Source organism: Babylonia areolata, chromosome 4, assembly GCF_041734735.1.
Source record: "Babylonia areolata isolate BAREFJ2019XMU chromosome 4, ASM4173473v1, whole genome shotgun sequence".
In the NCBI taxonomy this organism is placed as follows: domain Eukaryota; kingdom Metazoa; phylum Mollusca; class Gastropoda; order Neogastropoda; family Buccinidae; genus Babylonia; species Babylonia areolata.
In genome coordinates, this window is record NC_134879.1 from 14,807,880 (window position 1) to 14,823,893 (window position 16,014).

At 39.2% G+C, this 16,014-nt stretch overlaps 1 protein-coding gene across 1 annotated transcript in view; it reads right to left on the reverse strand.

Annotated features, from left to right (window-relative positions):
• The window catches only part of LOC143280888 (spectrin beta chain, non-erythrocytic 5-like), a 355,560-nt gene that overhangs the window by 125,247 nt on the left and 214,299 nt on the right, over positions 1 to 16,014 (reverse strand). The window contains exons 24-30 of the mRNA XM_076585640.1: positions 14,306 to 14,371; positions 7,387 to 7,517; positions 5,436 to 5,495; positions 3,809 to 3,935; positions 2,571 to 2,635; positions 1,488 to 1,569; positions 768 to 845 (exon numbers count right to left, since the gene is read on the reverse strand). Of these exons, the coding sequence (XP_076441755.1) occupies positions 768 to 845; positions 1,488 to 1,569; positions 2,571 to 2,635; positions 3,809 to 3,935; positions 5,436 to 5,495; positions 7,387 to 7,517; positions 14,306 to 14,371 (609 nt within the window). The remainder of the gene's footprint in view (positions 1 to 767; positions 846 to 1,487; positions 1,570 to 2,570; positions 2,636 to 3,808; positions 3,936 to 5,435; positions 5,496 to 7,386; positions 7,518 to 14,305; positions 14,372 to 16,014) is intronic.

Here is a 16,014-nt window from a genome sequence, read left to right on the forward strand (position 1 = left end):
ATATATATATATATATATATATATAAATGTATTAAGCCCTTTGTTGAAGGGTGGTGGTCAAGGGTTTTTTATCCAAAATTCCAAAGACTTTTTCCAGATCATGAATGGTAAAACATATCCCCCCCCCCCCCCCCCCCTCGAGATTTTTCCAGCCATGGAAATGATTCTCTCATTTTCCCCTCTAAGACTTTTCCAGACTTCCAGGACTCTGTACGAACCCTGTTTCACCCAAGAAACAGAAGGAAGTCTTTCAGCCAAGGAACAAAATGACACACGAATTAGATTGCATGTTGTGATCAGATACTGTGTTGTATTGTATCATTGTATTATATTACTGTATTACTCTTTTTTGTCACAACAGATTTCTCTGTGTGAAATTCAGGCTGCTCTCCACAGGGAGAGCACATCGCTACATTGAGAGCAACATCCTTTTTTTTTTTCCTGCCTGCAATTCTATTTGTTTTCCTATCGAAGTGGATTTTTCTGCAGAATTTTGCCAGGGACAACCCATTTGTCGGTGTGGGTTCTTTTACGTGCACTAAGTGCACGCAGCACATGGAACCTCAGTTTATTGTCTCATCCAAATGACTAGCGTCCAGACCACCACTTAAGGTCTTGTGTAGGGGGAGAAAATACTGGCGACTCTGGAATTCGAATCAGTGCGCTCAGATTCTCTCTCGCTTCCTAAGCGGACACGTTACCTTTCGGCCAACACTCCACGATATCAATAATAACTACAGGCCAAATGAGATATATGTACAACTTACCAGGTCTTTAGCCTCATCACTGAACTGCTGTTGATCCTGTGCTGAATCCAGCTCCTTCTTGCGCTGATCAGCACGATCCTGACAGAACACAGAATGACCAATGGCTTACTACTCAGTCACAGAACACTTCAATCAAGCAAATGTAAAAATTTTCACAAATGATCATACGCTCTGAAAAGTTGAAGAAAAGGATGCGCTTCACAAGTATCCATTATCATTGTCACTAAAAACACATTGTGAAGAACGCTTTTTCGAGTTTTGTTTTTTGTTTTTTTTCCCCCCGGACTTTCTTGGGTCGACCACCGTTTTATTTTGTACATGAATTCATTATAACAATTCAGAGTAGATGGAAAAGAAAGGGGAAAAAACAAAGAAAGAAAAAAAATGAATACAGTGTACATTAACAATAACATCGTCATCATAAGTCATTATACTTATAATATATTGTTCTATCAATTTGGTCAAGGTGGACACATTTTCATCATGTGTAACAGTGCAGTTTTATAACATATAATAGCATCAGCATAGAGTTATGGACACTTTGCTTCGCTAACGTAATGTGAAAAGAACACAACCCACACATAGGATATCTTATGTATGAACACATTTCCTCTAGTTTTCTATATATCAACTCAAAAATTACCATCTTAAGCCTGTCCACAGATGAAAGAAAGGTCTAAAGTCAAAATGTGTGACCCATTTAATAAGTTAATAACTCACTTTAAGGCCTTTCCACAAATCATGGAGCTCCTTCTGCCTCTGGTCAACGTAGCCTTTCTCATCAGGGTAGGACGCCCTCACTCTGAGATATAAAGATATAGAAAGACATGTCACATGGAACATTGCTGGTGTTTAAAGACCAGACAAAAATCGCTGTCTAGTTAAAAAGAAAACAAAACAAAACAAAAACAAAACACACACATGCATATATATCTATCTATCTGTATATCTATACAAACACACACACACAATATATACATATATATATATATATATATATATATATATATATATATGTATGTATGTATAGTGTTTGTGTGTGTGTGTGTATGTATATATATATATATATATGTATGTATGTATAGTGTTTGTGTGTGTGTGTGTGTGTGTGTGTGTATATATATATATATATATATATATATATATATCTACACACACACACACACACACACACATGTGCACTAAGTGCACGCAGCACATGGAACCTCAGTTTACTGTCTCATCCAAATGACTAGCGTCCAGACCACCACTTCGTCCAATATCACTTACAGTGCAAAGACATTAAACTAAAGAACGAACACACGCACACACACACACACACATCTACACAATCAGCACTTCATTCGATTACACATCCCTCCATTATCTCATTCCACCAACTGAATAACAGCTTCAAAGGACAAAATGGAAGACATGCTGCTCTGCGTTCATCCCTGTGTGTTAGAAAATGCCTATTTTTCATGATCAGAAACACCACCCCCTGATGAACTATTCTAGATTACTGTAGAAACAGATTCATCAAAACAAAGATTGTTATTATTTTGTGTATGGTTACGAAAATATAAGTTATAAAATTATTCCCCCCCCGCCCCCCCAAAAAAAAAAAAAACATGGCTGAGAAAGTTAACAACTGTCTCTAATGGTAGTAAACTCTTCATTTTCCAAATATAAAGAGCTCTGGATAGACATTAGTTTAGACGTTAGTTTGGAAATTATTTCATCTTCCTGCACCCAGCTTGTTAACATTTGACCATGAGGTACGAATGTCTACTCTAAGCCTGCAACAACAGAAAAATAACATACGAGTCAGCCAGGTAATCCATTCTGTTCATCTTCTCCTCCATTGGCACCAGTTCACGCTCCAGTTGCTGCAATCATTGAACAAGAAAGGGTTAACAGAGAAAATGCAGACAGACCACACAAGCCAAGGTTTTTTTTACTGTGTGACCCATGCTTTCTGCTCATGTCAAGAGGAAACGGATCACAACAGGACAGCATGTGATAACAAACAAACATGATAATCAGTTTCAGTTTCAGTAGCTCAAGGAGGCGTCACTGCGTTCGGACAAATCCATATACACTACACCACATCTGCCAAGCAGATGCCTGACCAGCAGTGTAACCCAACGCGCTTAGTCAGGCCTTGAGAAAAAAGAAAAGAAAAAAAAAGGTGAATAAATAATAGATAAGCGTACATAAATAAGTAAATAAATAATAATTATAATATATAAAAAGGGGTAGTAGTAATAATAATAACAATAATAATGAATAAATAAATAAATAGATAAATAAATAAGACAACAATGATGATAAATAAGCAAATAAATGTAAAACATGAAGACACACATTCACACATACACCCACACATGCATAACAGATATGCACCAAACACGCAGTTTCACAGATATGAAAGCACAGTCAAATACACATAAACGTACATGAGCCCCAACACACACACACACACATAATAATGATAATACTTCACCACAATGATCTGTTAATGAAAGACTGAGACAGTGCTGAAGAGAATGAGACAGGGAACATTAGTTTGCAGCGTGGTGTAGTGTGAGATGTAGTGTGTGTTTGTGTGTGTGTGTGTGTGTATTGTGCATGTGTATGTTGTGTGTTGTGTTGTAATGTTTTGTGTTGTGTTGTGTTGTGTGTGTGTGTGTGTGTGTGTGTGTGTGTGTGTGTGTGTGTGTGTGTGTGTACATCTGTCTGTGTGTATGTGTCTATGTATCTGTTTATCTAAATGTGTCTCTGTGTGTGAACAAGTATGTATGCCATGTGTTTACCGGTATATATATATATATACATATAGATATAGATACAGATAGATAGATATAGACAGATACAGATATGTGTGTGTGTGTGTGTGTGTGTGTGTGTGTGTATATATTCATGTGTACATAAGGCACATATGGTGCACTCCTCTATGCAAAAGACAGCAATTCAGAAACCACACACTGAACAACGACAACACCAGCAGACACAACGAAAAGCGCAGCGCCCACAGCCTCTATAGAATTGTACACACGTACAGCATGCTTTCTCTGCAGAGCCTGAGTGGTCTTGAGGTCTTTGCCCACATCGTCTGTGGCCAAGTTGTTGTTCTTCTCCTTGATCCACTCCTGCAGCTCGTCGCAGGTCGACTTGAACAGCTCAATGCTGCCACACATCAACCATGAGACAATAATGATCATGTTAACCACAAGAATAATAATAATAATAATAACCATTGTAATGATTATACAATAATAACGTACTTTTTTTTTCACACTGTAGTACACCTTTTTTAAAAGTTGAAATAACAGAAAGAACATAACATCATTGTGTATATTGACGAAAAAATCAAATAAAGGAAAAAAAAACCCAAAAAAAACAAAAGAGACAAAACCTTCAAGACTCACTTGTGATAGACTTTTTTTTTTTAAATCCAAGCTTTTTATGTATTGAGTATAATTTCAAAATGTAATGTTTAAGATGAGAAAGATCAGTTTAAAGCAAATTAAGTCCCCTAGCATTAATTACAGAATAATTTCCCTTTTTTACTATCTGCACCAAAACGTTTGTAAAATAAATAAAATTTCCATGCTAAGAAAAAGAAGTTCCTGTTTGAAAAGAAAATGATAATAATGACTGCTCTTGTTGTTGGGTCAGAATATCAGATCAAAGTGCCAAGTTTAGGGAATACAAAAAATATAAATATAACAGTAAATGCAGTTTGCATATAATTAGGCTTCTTTTTTTTTTGTGCCCATCCCAGAGGTGCAATATTATTTTAAACAAGATGACTGGAAAGAACTGAATTTTTCCTATTTTTATGCCTAATTTGGTGTCAACTGACAAAGTATTTGCAGAGAAAATGTCAATGTTAAAGTTTACCACGGACACACAGACACAGACACACACAGACAACCGAACACCGGGTTAAAACATAGACTCACTCTGTTTACACAAGTGAGTCAAAAAAGAATAATGTAAATAAAAGTTCTGACTCCATTTCATTTTTAGATCAAATTGTGAAACCTGTCAAACAAGGAATAATAAAATAATAAGCAAAATCTTATACCCCTGTCTAGTCAAAATCAAATGTATGTTTCTATGCTGCCTTTTCTCCTTCAAAGCTCCGGGTACTTTACGTGAAATAACCACTCATGACCACTCTTTCTCTCTCTCTTCTAAAGTTTATTTTTACATGAAAATTATGGAAACAGGGCAGACTTCCGCAGGAAATGTGATATATCACTGCGAAAAATATACACAAAGATATTCGCTTCACTTTCCTTGTTAAAGCCTTCAAAGTCTAGTCAGACTAGTCTAGAAGGTAAAAGCTGTAAAAAAAATAAAAAAAAATAATAATGAAACACACTAAACAACACACTTCTAATCCCCCAACAGTAAAAATCAATCAGATAAAGTAAACTGTTGAAATTTTCTAACAGAAAGGTCAACTAATCATGTTACCTCAATAAAGCATTCAGTTTGGATTGTAAAAGAATTTTAAATTATTCGGAAATTAAAAACCTGACAGGACTAAACACAAATGCAAAACTAATCTAAAATAACAAAGATATGAAAGAAAATCAAATCAACAGTCTGTTGTAAAGACAGAGCGTGAAATACATCCAGCACTATCCTTCAGATTTTAAACCCCTTTAAACTCACCTTGAGGCACCTTCCAGACTTTTTTCTTTCTCCAGTTTCAGTCTGTTGAGGTTCTCCCACCTGGAAACACACACAGACACAGACACGCACACAAATTAGTGTTGTCAGTATCAGTATCAGTATCAGTAGCTCAAGGAGGCGTCACTGCGTTCAGTTAAATCCATATACGCTACACCACATCTGCCAAGCAGATGGCTGACCAGCAGCGTAACCCAATGCGCTTTGTCAGGCCCTGACAAAATAATTAATAAAAAATTTTTTTTTTAAATAAAACAAATAAAATAAAAAACAATAGATAAATACATAAAAAATAAAACTACTACTTCTACTAATAATAATATCTAAAAGGCGCAAAATCTTGATTAAGTCAACTCTACACGCACACACACATTAAGAATATGATTTTGTCCCAGACAAACTGTAAAACCATTAATTCTTTGATCAGCAAGTGCTTTATTTTTCTTCACTTGAACTTAAAAAGGACTGAACTTTATTTTTCTTCACTTGAACTTAAAAAGAACTGACAGTAAATAAGTAACAGATTAAATTCAACTAAGTCTTATTTGACTGCAAGGGTAGACACAATGCCGACCTCAATGAATGACAGAATTTCCTTTACACAGCTTTAGTAATATCCAAATACAAAGCACATCACTTAAATGCCCACAATGTAAAAAAAATCAACAGATAAGTTCTTTTTTATTTCAGTTCACAAAGCACTGAATGACACATTCTACAAATTTCACATACACTAAATAATCTACACACACTTTACATTGCACACTCTCCTTTAACAAACAGTCGAAGTCCAACAAGAGCTCAGCTGACACACTTATGATGCCAGTCATGATGGCGTATCTAAGTGCAAACAGTTTTCGTACAGGCTTGAGGCTTCCACTGTGGTTTGGCATCTTCTTCTTCTTCTTCTGCATTCACTCGTATGCACACGAGTGGGCTTTTACGTGTATGACTGTTTTTGCCCCGCCATGTAGGCAGCCATACTCCGTTTTCGGGGGTGTGCATGCTGGGTATGTTCTTGTTTCCATAACCCACCGATCGCTGACATGGATTACAGGATCTTTAACGTGCGTATTTGATCTTCTGCTTGCATATACATACGAAGGGGGTTCAGGCACTAGCAGGTCTGCACATATGTTGACCTGGGAGATCGTAAAAATCTCCACCCTTTACCCACCAGGCGCCGTCACCGTGATTCGAACCCAGGACCCTCAGATTGACAGTCCAACGCTTTAACCACTCGGCTATTGCGCCCGTCGGTTTGGCATCTGAATGACAGAGCTTCTCCACCACCATTTTAACCTTCCCAAAGTCAGGTAACCATTCATGCCTGGAAGAGGTGACGAAAACTGGAGTGAAGTGCCTTTCCAGTGGACACAACACCATGCCAAAACGGTGCCTCAATTCGACGGGCGCAATAGCCGAGTGGTTAAAGCGTTGGACTGTCAATCTGAGGGTCCCGGGTTCGAATCACGGTGACGGCGCCTGGTGGGTAAAGGGTGGAGATTTTTACGATCTCCCAGGTCAACATATGTGCAGACCTGCTAGTGCCTGAACCCCCTTCGTGTGTATATGCAAGCATAAGATCAAATACGCACGTTAAAGACCCTGTAATCCATGTCAGCGTTCGGTGGGTTATGGAAACAAGAATATACCCAGCATGCACACCCCCGAAAACGGAGTATGGCTGCCTACATGGCGGGGTAAAAACGGTCATACACGTAAAAGCCTACTCGTGTGCATACGAGTGAACGCAGAAGAAGAAGAAGAAGAAGGTGCCTCAATTCTGGTCACTGGTGGTGAACAATGGATCAGATGTCCAAATGCCTGACCAATTCTGCTACAGCACAGACTCACACTCCAAAGCTTGTGCACCATTTTTAACGGGCCCAACAAGCTTTCAAAGCACACCTGACAGTGCACCTGTGCTCACCTCTGGTTGATCTCCTGCTGTCGGCGTCGCACTTTGTCCGTCTGACTGCTGCCATCCTTGATAATCTCGGCAGCCAGGGCATTGATGGTGTCCAGACGTCCTTTGTTGGCTGCCAGACTGGTCAGCAAGTTCTGCACAGCCGTCACACAGCACGGCATGAGTGACGCTTTTTACCACTTAAACGAGAGAGATTCAAATCAGATCAAACTGAATCAAATCATGTTGCTTATAGCCCAGCCGAACAGAAAGGGGACTTTTCTGGGCCTGAATGTCTGTCATTTCTTAAAACCAGCTGAATAGTACACAAAAGTCATGTTTAAAGGGTTATCCAAACAATGTTAAAAAGAACAGTTCACCCACGTCTCGCTCAATCCACGCAAAACTCAAATTAAATTCAAAATATTGAAAACACAATGCCAAAGACAATTTCATCCATGTATGTCCAGGTAAGATCTAAATCAAGTTAAAGAGACTGCTTTTGAGAGACTGTGAGAATGAGGAAGACAGACAGAGACAGGGCCAGTCAATGGGAAGAGAGGGAAGGAGTAATGCACTAAACCATCAGCAGCACTAATTCCTTATTTTACATCACTACTTCATCCAGTAGTATGAGCATGAGATTAAATTATCTGCAAAATTAAATAATTCCATACTTTCCATCAGTACTTAATCCAGTAGTCTAAGCATCAGATCAAATCATCAGCAAAAACTAGATAATTCCATATTTCACATCATTACTTAATGTAATAATCCAAACATCAGATTAAGTTATCTGCAAAACTAAATAATTCCATATTTTACATCATTACCTAAGCCAGTAGGTCAAGCAACAGATTAAATTATATGCAAAACTAAGTAATTCCTCATTACACATCATTCATTAATCCCATAGGGCAAATAACAGACTTCATTATCAGCAATACTAAGTAATTCCATACTTTACATCAATATTTGATCCAGTTGGCCAAGTAATAGACTAAATCATCCGCAAAACTAAGCAATCAATCCCATATTTTATATTGTTACTAAATATAGTAAGCCAAACCAGAACAATGCCCTCCTCTCTCAACCTCACCCAGTTTGATTCATTCACAACTGGCCAGCAAATGGGTACCGACCTTCCAAAAAACTAACTATAACATGAAGCAACACTGATAACATGTAATTTTCTCTGTGCATCTCCAGAGAAAACAGATGCATGGAATGTATCTTGTTAAATGTGAATGTATGTGCCAACAAATAAAATTTACCATGCAAAATAAATGCACTGAACAAAAACAAGACATTTCAAACATAAAGGCCTACAGCCCCAATCTGAAACAAAAGAGCACACAATACAATATGATATGAGGTGAAACTGTAAGCGAATTCCACAATTTAAAGCAGGTCAGATATGATGCTAAGACATGGTTTTAAGGCAAAATCCCACATTTTTTATGTCATGGCAATGGTGATATACCTAACAATGCAAATGACATGCTTATCTTTCTTTGGTTCAATGCCATGGATCCTGATGGTGGTCAGGCAATAAAATAAAAAGTGAAAGCTGGGAAATTATCATTTCTTTCCAAGTACAGAATATTCTGAACAACAAAACAAAAAAAATGTAATTCAGGAAATAATTATCATTTCTCTCTAGGTACAGAATATTCTGAAGAATTAAATAAAACATGCAATTCACCTTCCAGCAACCAAGGACAGAATGGACACTCAACAAATACACTAGCAAAAGATGTTCTTAGGAGTCTTGTACCTCGAGTATCCTTCATCTTCTTCCTTAAAAGCATCTCTGGAGACAAAGAGCAGCAGCTGCTTTCAATCTTACAACAACAAAATGAAAGAAGAGACTTAATCAGACTTGTATTCAAAACCTGCCCCAATCAGGGCAGGCTTTTTCTTGTCTGAAGGGAGGCTTGCCTTCGGGGGCCATGCAAAGACACACCCACTTCCGTCTCCTCCAGCCAGCAAGGAGACTGGCAAAAGTTAATTAAACCGATATCATTCTGCTGCAAGCTTTGTGCTAGCAGCATACATCCGTTTCATACGCCCTTTGTGTGCTCATATCATACCTGTATGTATAGCATTAATGTTGTTTTCCATCACAGTACTCCCTAATGAACTGTGACTTGCTACTGGGAAAAGATAACACTGTACAGAGCAGCGACATTCAATGGACTTTTCCAGATCTTGTCTACAGTACAGTATCGCTTGGGATTTCATCACACAGGCAAATCATAAAATACGAACCCAGTCAAAACACAACACACATACATACCAACACACAGTACATGCACAATCACACACATGTATGCATGAAACATACATATGCATCGCACACATATTATGAGCCTGCGAACAGAATCCACATACAGGGCTTGTCGTGTGATTTTACAAAAGCTCCTCACAGCCCTTTGCCTCAACCCCACCCCTTTCTGATACAGACTTGCTGTACCCACGCCCCTTCCCAAGGGAGAGAAGCCACCATCTCCGCCCTACCTCCTGAATGAGCTGTATTGTCAGGCACCAGCCTCGACTTCTCTGCTCCTGTCTGCTGTGTATGAATGAATTCCTTTATGGTGGTCTTTTTTCATGATTCTGTTTGCTGTGTGTGAAGAGGAAGACGGTGGCAGAATGGTTAAGATGCTTGTCTGCCAAGACAGTGTCCATCATCAAGGCCTGGGTTCCCATCCTGCTCTCATCCTTTCTCACAAGTTTGATCGGAAAGTCAAACTTGAGCGTCTAGTCATATGGATGAGACGATTAACCGAGTTCCTGTGTGCAGCACGCACTTGGCTCAAGGATAAAGAACCCATGGCGTCACAAGTGTTGTCCTCTGATGTCTTCATGGAAGCTGGTCACAAGATGGCTTACTATGAGAGACACAGATAGATACATAGATAGATAGATAGACAGACAGACAGACAGATAGACAGACAGATATATAGATAGAGACTCTGTGTGTGTGTGTGTGTGTGTGTGTGTGTGTGTGTGTGTGTGCACACCTGAATGCAAGCTCACTTACAGTACAGTATGCTGTATATGTTCACAGCAAAACACTTTAAAAATGGTAAAAAAATTTAAAAAAATAAAATAAAAATAAAATAAAAATAAAGAATACAGGTGGAGAAGAAATGTTGGAGCAAGGAGGAGGGGCCAGGGCGGGTGGTATAGGGGTGGTGTGTGGGGAGAGGGGGGGGGGGGGGTGGGGGTAGGGTATAAAACAGCACACAAGCACATGCATGGAAACCACTAGCAACAAGCCATCAACAAAACTGGGTGACACTCCCGTGACACAGGAAGGGAGAGAGGGGTTCAAACACAGTGAGGAGACACGACCATGGACTGAATCCAACATCAGAATCATTAACTAAACAAACAAGACCGTCCCTTGGATACATCTGCCCCAGTGTCAATTATATTCAAATCAATACCTCATCACCTACAGGGTTGTTACAGGTCAGGTTCTGCTGCTGAATTTTAAGAGACTTTTTTCCCATAATGGCATAAATTCAATTTTTTTTTTCCCCATGACTACACTGAATTGCCGTGCTTGTTGTAAGACACTTGTGCAAAAAAGCTGAAGCAGAGTTTTCCTGCAAGAAATGATAAAGCAGACTAAAGACTACAGTGATGATCTTTATTTGTGGTGGTGGTGGTGGTTGTGGTGGTTGTGTGTTTGTGTTTGTGTGTGTGTGTGTGCACTGTGTGTGTGCGTGTGGGTGCGTGTGTGTGTGTGTGTGTGTATGTGTGTGTAGTGTGTATGAGAAGGAGACAGAAAGAGAGACAGAGAGACAGACAATCAAACAGAGACAGAGATAGAGGTGCACTGACAGACAGACAAATTACTGCCAGTATCTCTCCACTATCATTTTCCCCTTGCTCTTTCAATCATTCCTCTCCTACATGAACAGCGAGCATAGTTCAGTCACTAATTCTACACATAACACATGACTGGTCACACTTCTGTATGCCGTACTCCTTCAAACAAAATGATATCCACCCAAATAAGGATACTCAGCCCAGTACTGCAGTATCCTTTCACTGGCTGTTTTAACAAGAAAAAAAAAAGAAGGAAGAAGAAAAAAAGCCAGGGGTGGGGCCGGCTGGAAGGGATGGAATGGATGATGAGTGATGTGTTGGAGGAGGGAGGAAGGGCGTGGATCAGGTAGGTCAGCCAGCCTGAGCAGCAAGAAAAAGGTGTCCAACTTCAAACAGATACCTGGGCCTTGTTAACTACCACTGCAGTGATTTCCCCATGTTTTTTTTGGGGGGGTGGGGTGTGGGGGGGTGGGGGATGGGATGGGAGGGGGGGGCGGGTGTTGTTGGTTTTTTGGGTTTTTTTTGTTGTTGTTGTTGTTCATTTGTTTGTCTTTCTAGGATGACGTTTTTACTGGAACTATTTATTGTAAAATGCTTGGGCCAAAACTAACTGATTAGCTGCTAAATGAGTAAACTTATTATTATTATTATTACTACTACTACTACAACGAGGACTACAATTACTACTCCTATCAATATCATCATTACCATTATCATTACTGCAGACACCCATTTTCTTTGATGATTTCCTCTGGACACATGCCCGTTTTCCCCACAACGTTCATGCTCTCTAGTATAAATGTCTACTTTACAGTGACCGTGTTTTTTGCTTGAACAGTAAATTTCCCTCTGTCCCAACACTGACCCCAGTGATGTAGATCCAGCAACTTTTAGTGGATTGATCTCCTGGTGACAGGCGCCATAGCTGAATGGTTAAAGCATTGGACTTTCGATCTGAGGGACCCGGGGTTCGAATCACGGTGACAGCGCCTGGTGGGTAAAGGGTGGAGATTTTTACGATCTCCCAGGTCACTTCATGTGTATACGCAAGCATAAGATCAAATACGCACATTAAAGATCCTGTAATCCATGTCAGCGTTCGGTGGGTTATGGAAACAAGAACATACGCAGCATGCACACCCCTGAAAGCGGAGTATGGCTGCCTATATGGCGGGGTAAAAACGGTCATAAACGTTAAAAGCCCACTCGCGTATATAAGAGTGAACGTGGGAGTTGAAGCCCACGAATGCAGAAGAAGAAGAAGATCTCCTGGTGCCAGTGGTGTCAATACTGATGAACAGGAATCAATGAAACAAGACAGCTAGGCCATACTAAAAATGTCTCTTTTTTTTTTTCAACTATATTTGTTTCATTACATTTCTGCCCACTTGAAAACAAGTCTTTGAGAACAAGTGATCATTCATTCATATCTCTACCACCTTATTAGTAAGTACCTTATTAGTAGTACTAACTTATTAGTAGTAGTATTTTATGTATTTTTCTTTTTTTTTCTTTTTCTTTCTTTTTTTTTTTCTCTCAACGCCTAACTAAGCATGTTGGGTTACGCTGCTGGTCAGGCATCTGCTTGGCAGATGTGGTGTAGCGTATACGGATTTGACTGAATGCAGAGACACCTCCTTGAGCTACTGATACTGATACCGATACTCTACCACCAAAATAAAGGCTTGCCTCAAAATTCTTATCAAATCTTACAAACACCAACCAAATATGTTGTTTTGTTTTTCTGTTTTGTTTTTTTTTGGGGCGGGGGGAGGGGGGGGGGGGTGTCTCTATAAAAAAAAAAAAAAAAAAAAAAAAGCTCTTCATTTTATTTCAGTTCTTCTGTGTGGGTTTTTTTTCATCATTATTTTCAGCTAATCTGCCCTGCATATTGGGCGACTTCATGTGCACTGTACAACGTATGATCTAATCTTTACATCTGCTGTTATGTACATGAAATTAAGAAATGGCCCTCTATATTCGAAAGCCACAAGAAAACTAATGCAAACAATCTGACCCGTGAGCAACGCACTCACAGATGGGCAGGAGACTTTTTGACAGAGACAGGTGGGAAGGGAATGGCGAAAAGGGAGAAGCAAAAAAACAGACACTTAAGTATATTCAATAACAGCCTCAGCAGCAGGTGTATGTACACATGTTGACAGAAACAAACGAACGCATTTATATACGCAGTCATACCCACACACTGCAAACACATACCTTCATTCACACACACACACACAAACACACACGCACACACAAACACGTGCGCACACACATACTTTCACACAGTTTCTTGTGGAACAGGAAAAAGGCATGAAAACATGGCCAAAGGCAAAACAGGTCTGCATGGATCAAAAATGAAAATGTACAAGGGAAGCCAAATAAAGACAATGATAGTACAATACCGCCACTATTTTCCGGTTTATCACAATCATCTGTTAAACAATGCCAACAAACTTGTTAGTTAGAAATACAACATTAGGAGAAGAAAGGGGGGTGGGGAATACAATCATATGCAACACAATCTTTTTTTCATTAGTATAAAACACAACACATGCAAGTGCACATATCCATAGTTATGGTCATGCAAACAAACAGTGATTCAATGGCATTAAAAAAAACAACTCTGCATGCACTGTAAGATCCATACACAAATGTAAAACAAACGAGTAGGCAAAAATGAGTTATTTGACTTAACTCTCTTTTTTATGGGGCAATGGGTGTAGGAGTAAAATTAAGTGATTATCACGTAAAACACAATAAAGAATTCTTCTGATTATGAAAATATAAAGGACAAAATCACAAAACCATTCAAACGAAAGAAAAAGGGTGTGGTACCATAAAACAAAAGGGAAACAGATACACATAAATAACACAAAACCATTCAAACAAAAGAAAATGGGTGTAGTACCATAAAACAACAGGGAAACAGATACACATAAAAACAGATATAAAATGTGATTATTCTCTCTTTCTTCATCTCATATGAATATTCTCTCTCTCTCTCTCTCTGTCTTGATCTTTTGCTCTGTATCCGTCTATCTCTCTTGCATCCAGACAACTGTATAAAGCACAGCACTATCACTCTATAACCAACCTCAAATTTCTTTCTGACAGCCTCCATGTTGTCCGCCAGACTCTCTTTACTCTTCAGTGTTATTTCCTGAAACAATTATACACAAAGAAACTGTATAAACTAGCTGATGGATATGCAAGAAAGCTCATTCATGATCAAGGCACAGAGGGCTGTTGTTCTGACCAAAACATCATGAAATATAAACATCACAGAATGCAACTGTCTCTGACCAAGACATTTTGAGAAAATATCCATGGAAAACAATTGCCTCTGAGTGACATTTTCTTGAGATATATGCCATTGAAAATAGGTGATCCCAATAAAAATTTCTTGAGATACACTTGCAGTGGATAGTGGATACTTCAGCTCAACAATCCTTAAAAGTATGCTATATTAAGCAGTTGCGTTTGACCTACATTTTTCAAGATACGTGTTATAAAAAGGAGTTGCCTTTGATATGCTCTCTCTCTCTCATATATATATGCTGTAAAAAGCAGTTGCCTTTGACCACATTCTTTGAGATATAAGGTAAAGTAAGTAGTTGCCTCTTATCAAGATTATGCCTGATATACCAAGGTAAAGAACCACAGGAGGCAGTTGTCTGACTAACAATTCTTGAGATATATATGCGATGGAAAGCAGTTTCCTTAAACCAAGACTTTATTTTCAAATGGTGTGATATATTTCATTTTGACTCACTGGCCAGCTTGACATCTCTGCCATTTTTTGTTTAATATGTGTCCATATAAAACGCATTCAAAAGGGGAGAGAGAGAGAGAGGCAGACAAAAAGACAGAGACAGGAACAGAGACAGAGAGAGAAGAGACAGAGACAGACAGAGACAGAGAAACCTGTTTGGGGGGTTGAATAATACATATTTTACAGACAGTTATGATGAAGTGAGGAAAACAAGCCTCCAGTTTATTTTCATCATAATGGAAAAAAAAAAAAGTCCCAAAGCTTGTGGCTAACCATTCCCTGCTCTCATGGTGGCCTCAGTTTCAATTCCCCTCCACTTCCCTGCTTGGGATAAGTTCTGTCAATGTCTTTGGTGTTGGCAGCTTCATGGGGGGGTTGCTGTTGTGGGACGTGTGGCGGTCTCCACACTTGGGGGTGGAGGGGTTCAGGTGGAGGGGGGTGGGTGCTCAATCAGTCTGGCTCCGCGACTAAGCTATTAGTGTCGTCAGTAGGGGGCTTAGTAGGTGGTGTCCTAGGTACATTAAATCAGAACAGGCACTGACTATTGAACATTACCAAAGTGACTCAGCAGTAGTGCAGGGTCTGGTCTAGTGTGTGGCCTCCTGGCAACCTAACATCGATAATTCCCTGTGAACTGCCAAAACAAGGGTCAGTGACAAACAAACCCAGGTGTGGTTGTGTATGGGGGATTTGGAATGCCATTGAAACGGCACAAGTTATGGGACTGTGGGATGGATGTAAAAAAACAGCTATGCATACTCCACTAGCACTACCCTCTTGAAATAAAAACTTATGAAAAGAAAGGTAGATTAATAACAATAACATCAACAACAACAACAATAATAATCACACCCATAAGTACAATCATCCACCTCCTTTCTCATCATCATGACACACAAGTACCACCACAAACTGCCTTTCTCATCAACATCACACCCACAAGTTCAAGCAACAACCACCTTCATCACATCAACGAGTACGGTCATTAACCAACTTTCTCACCATCATGAAAAATACAAGCACAAACATCA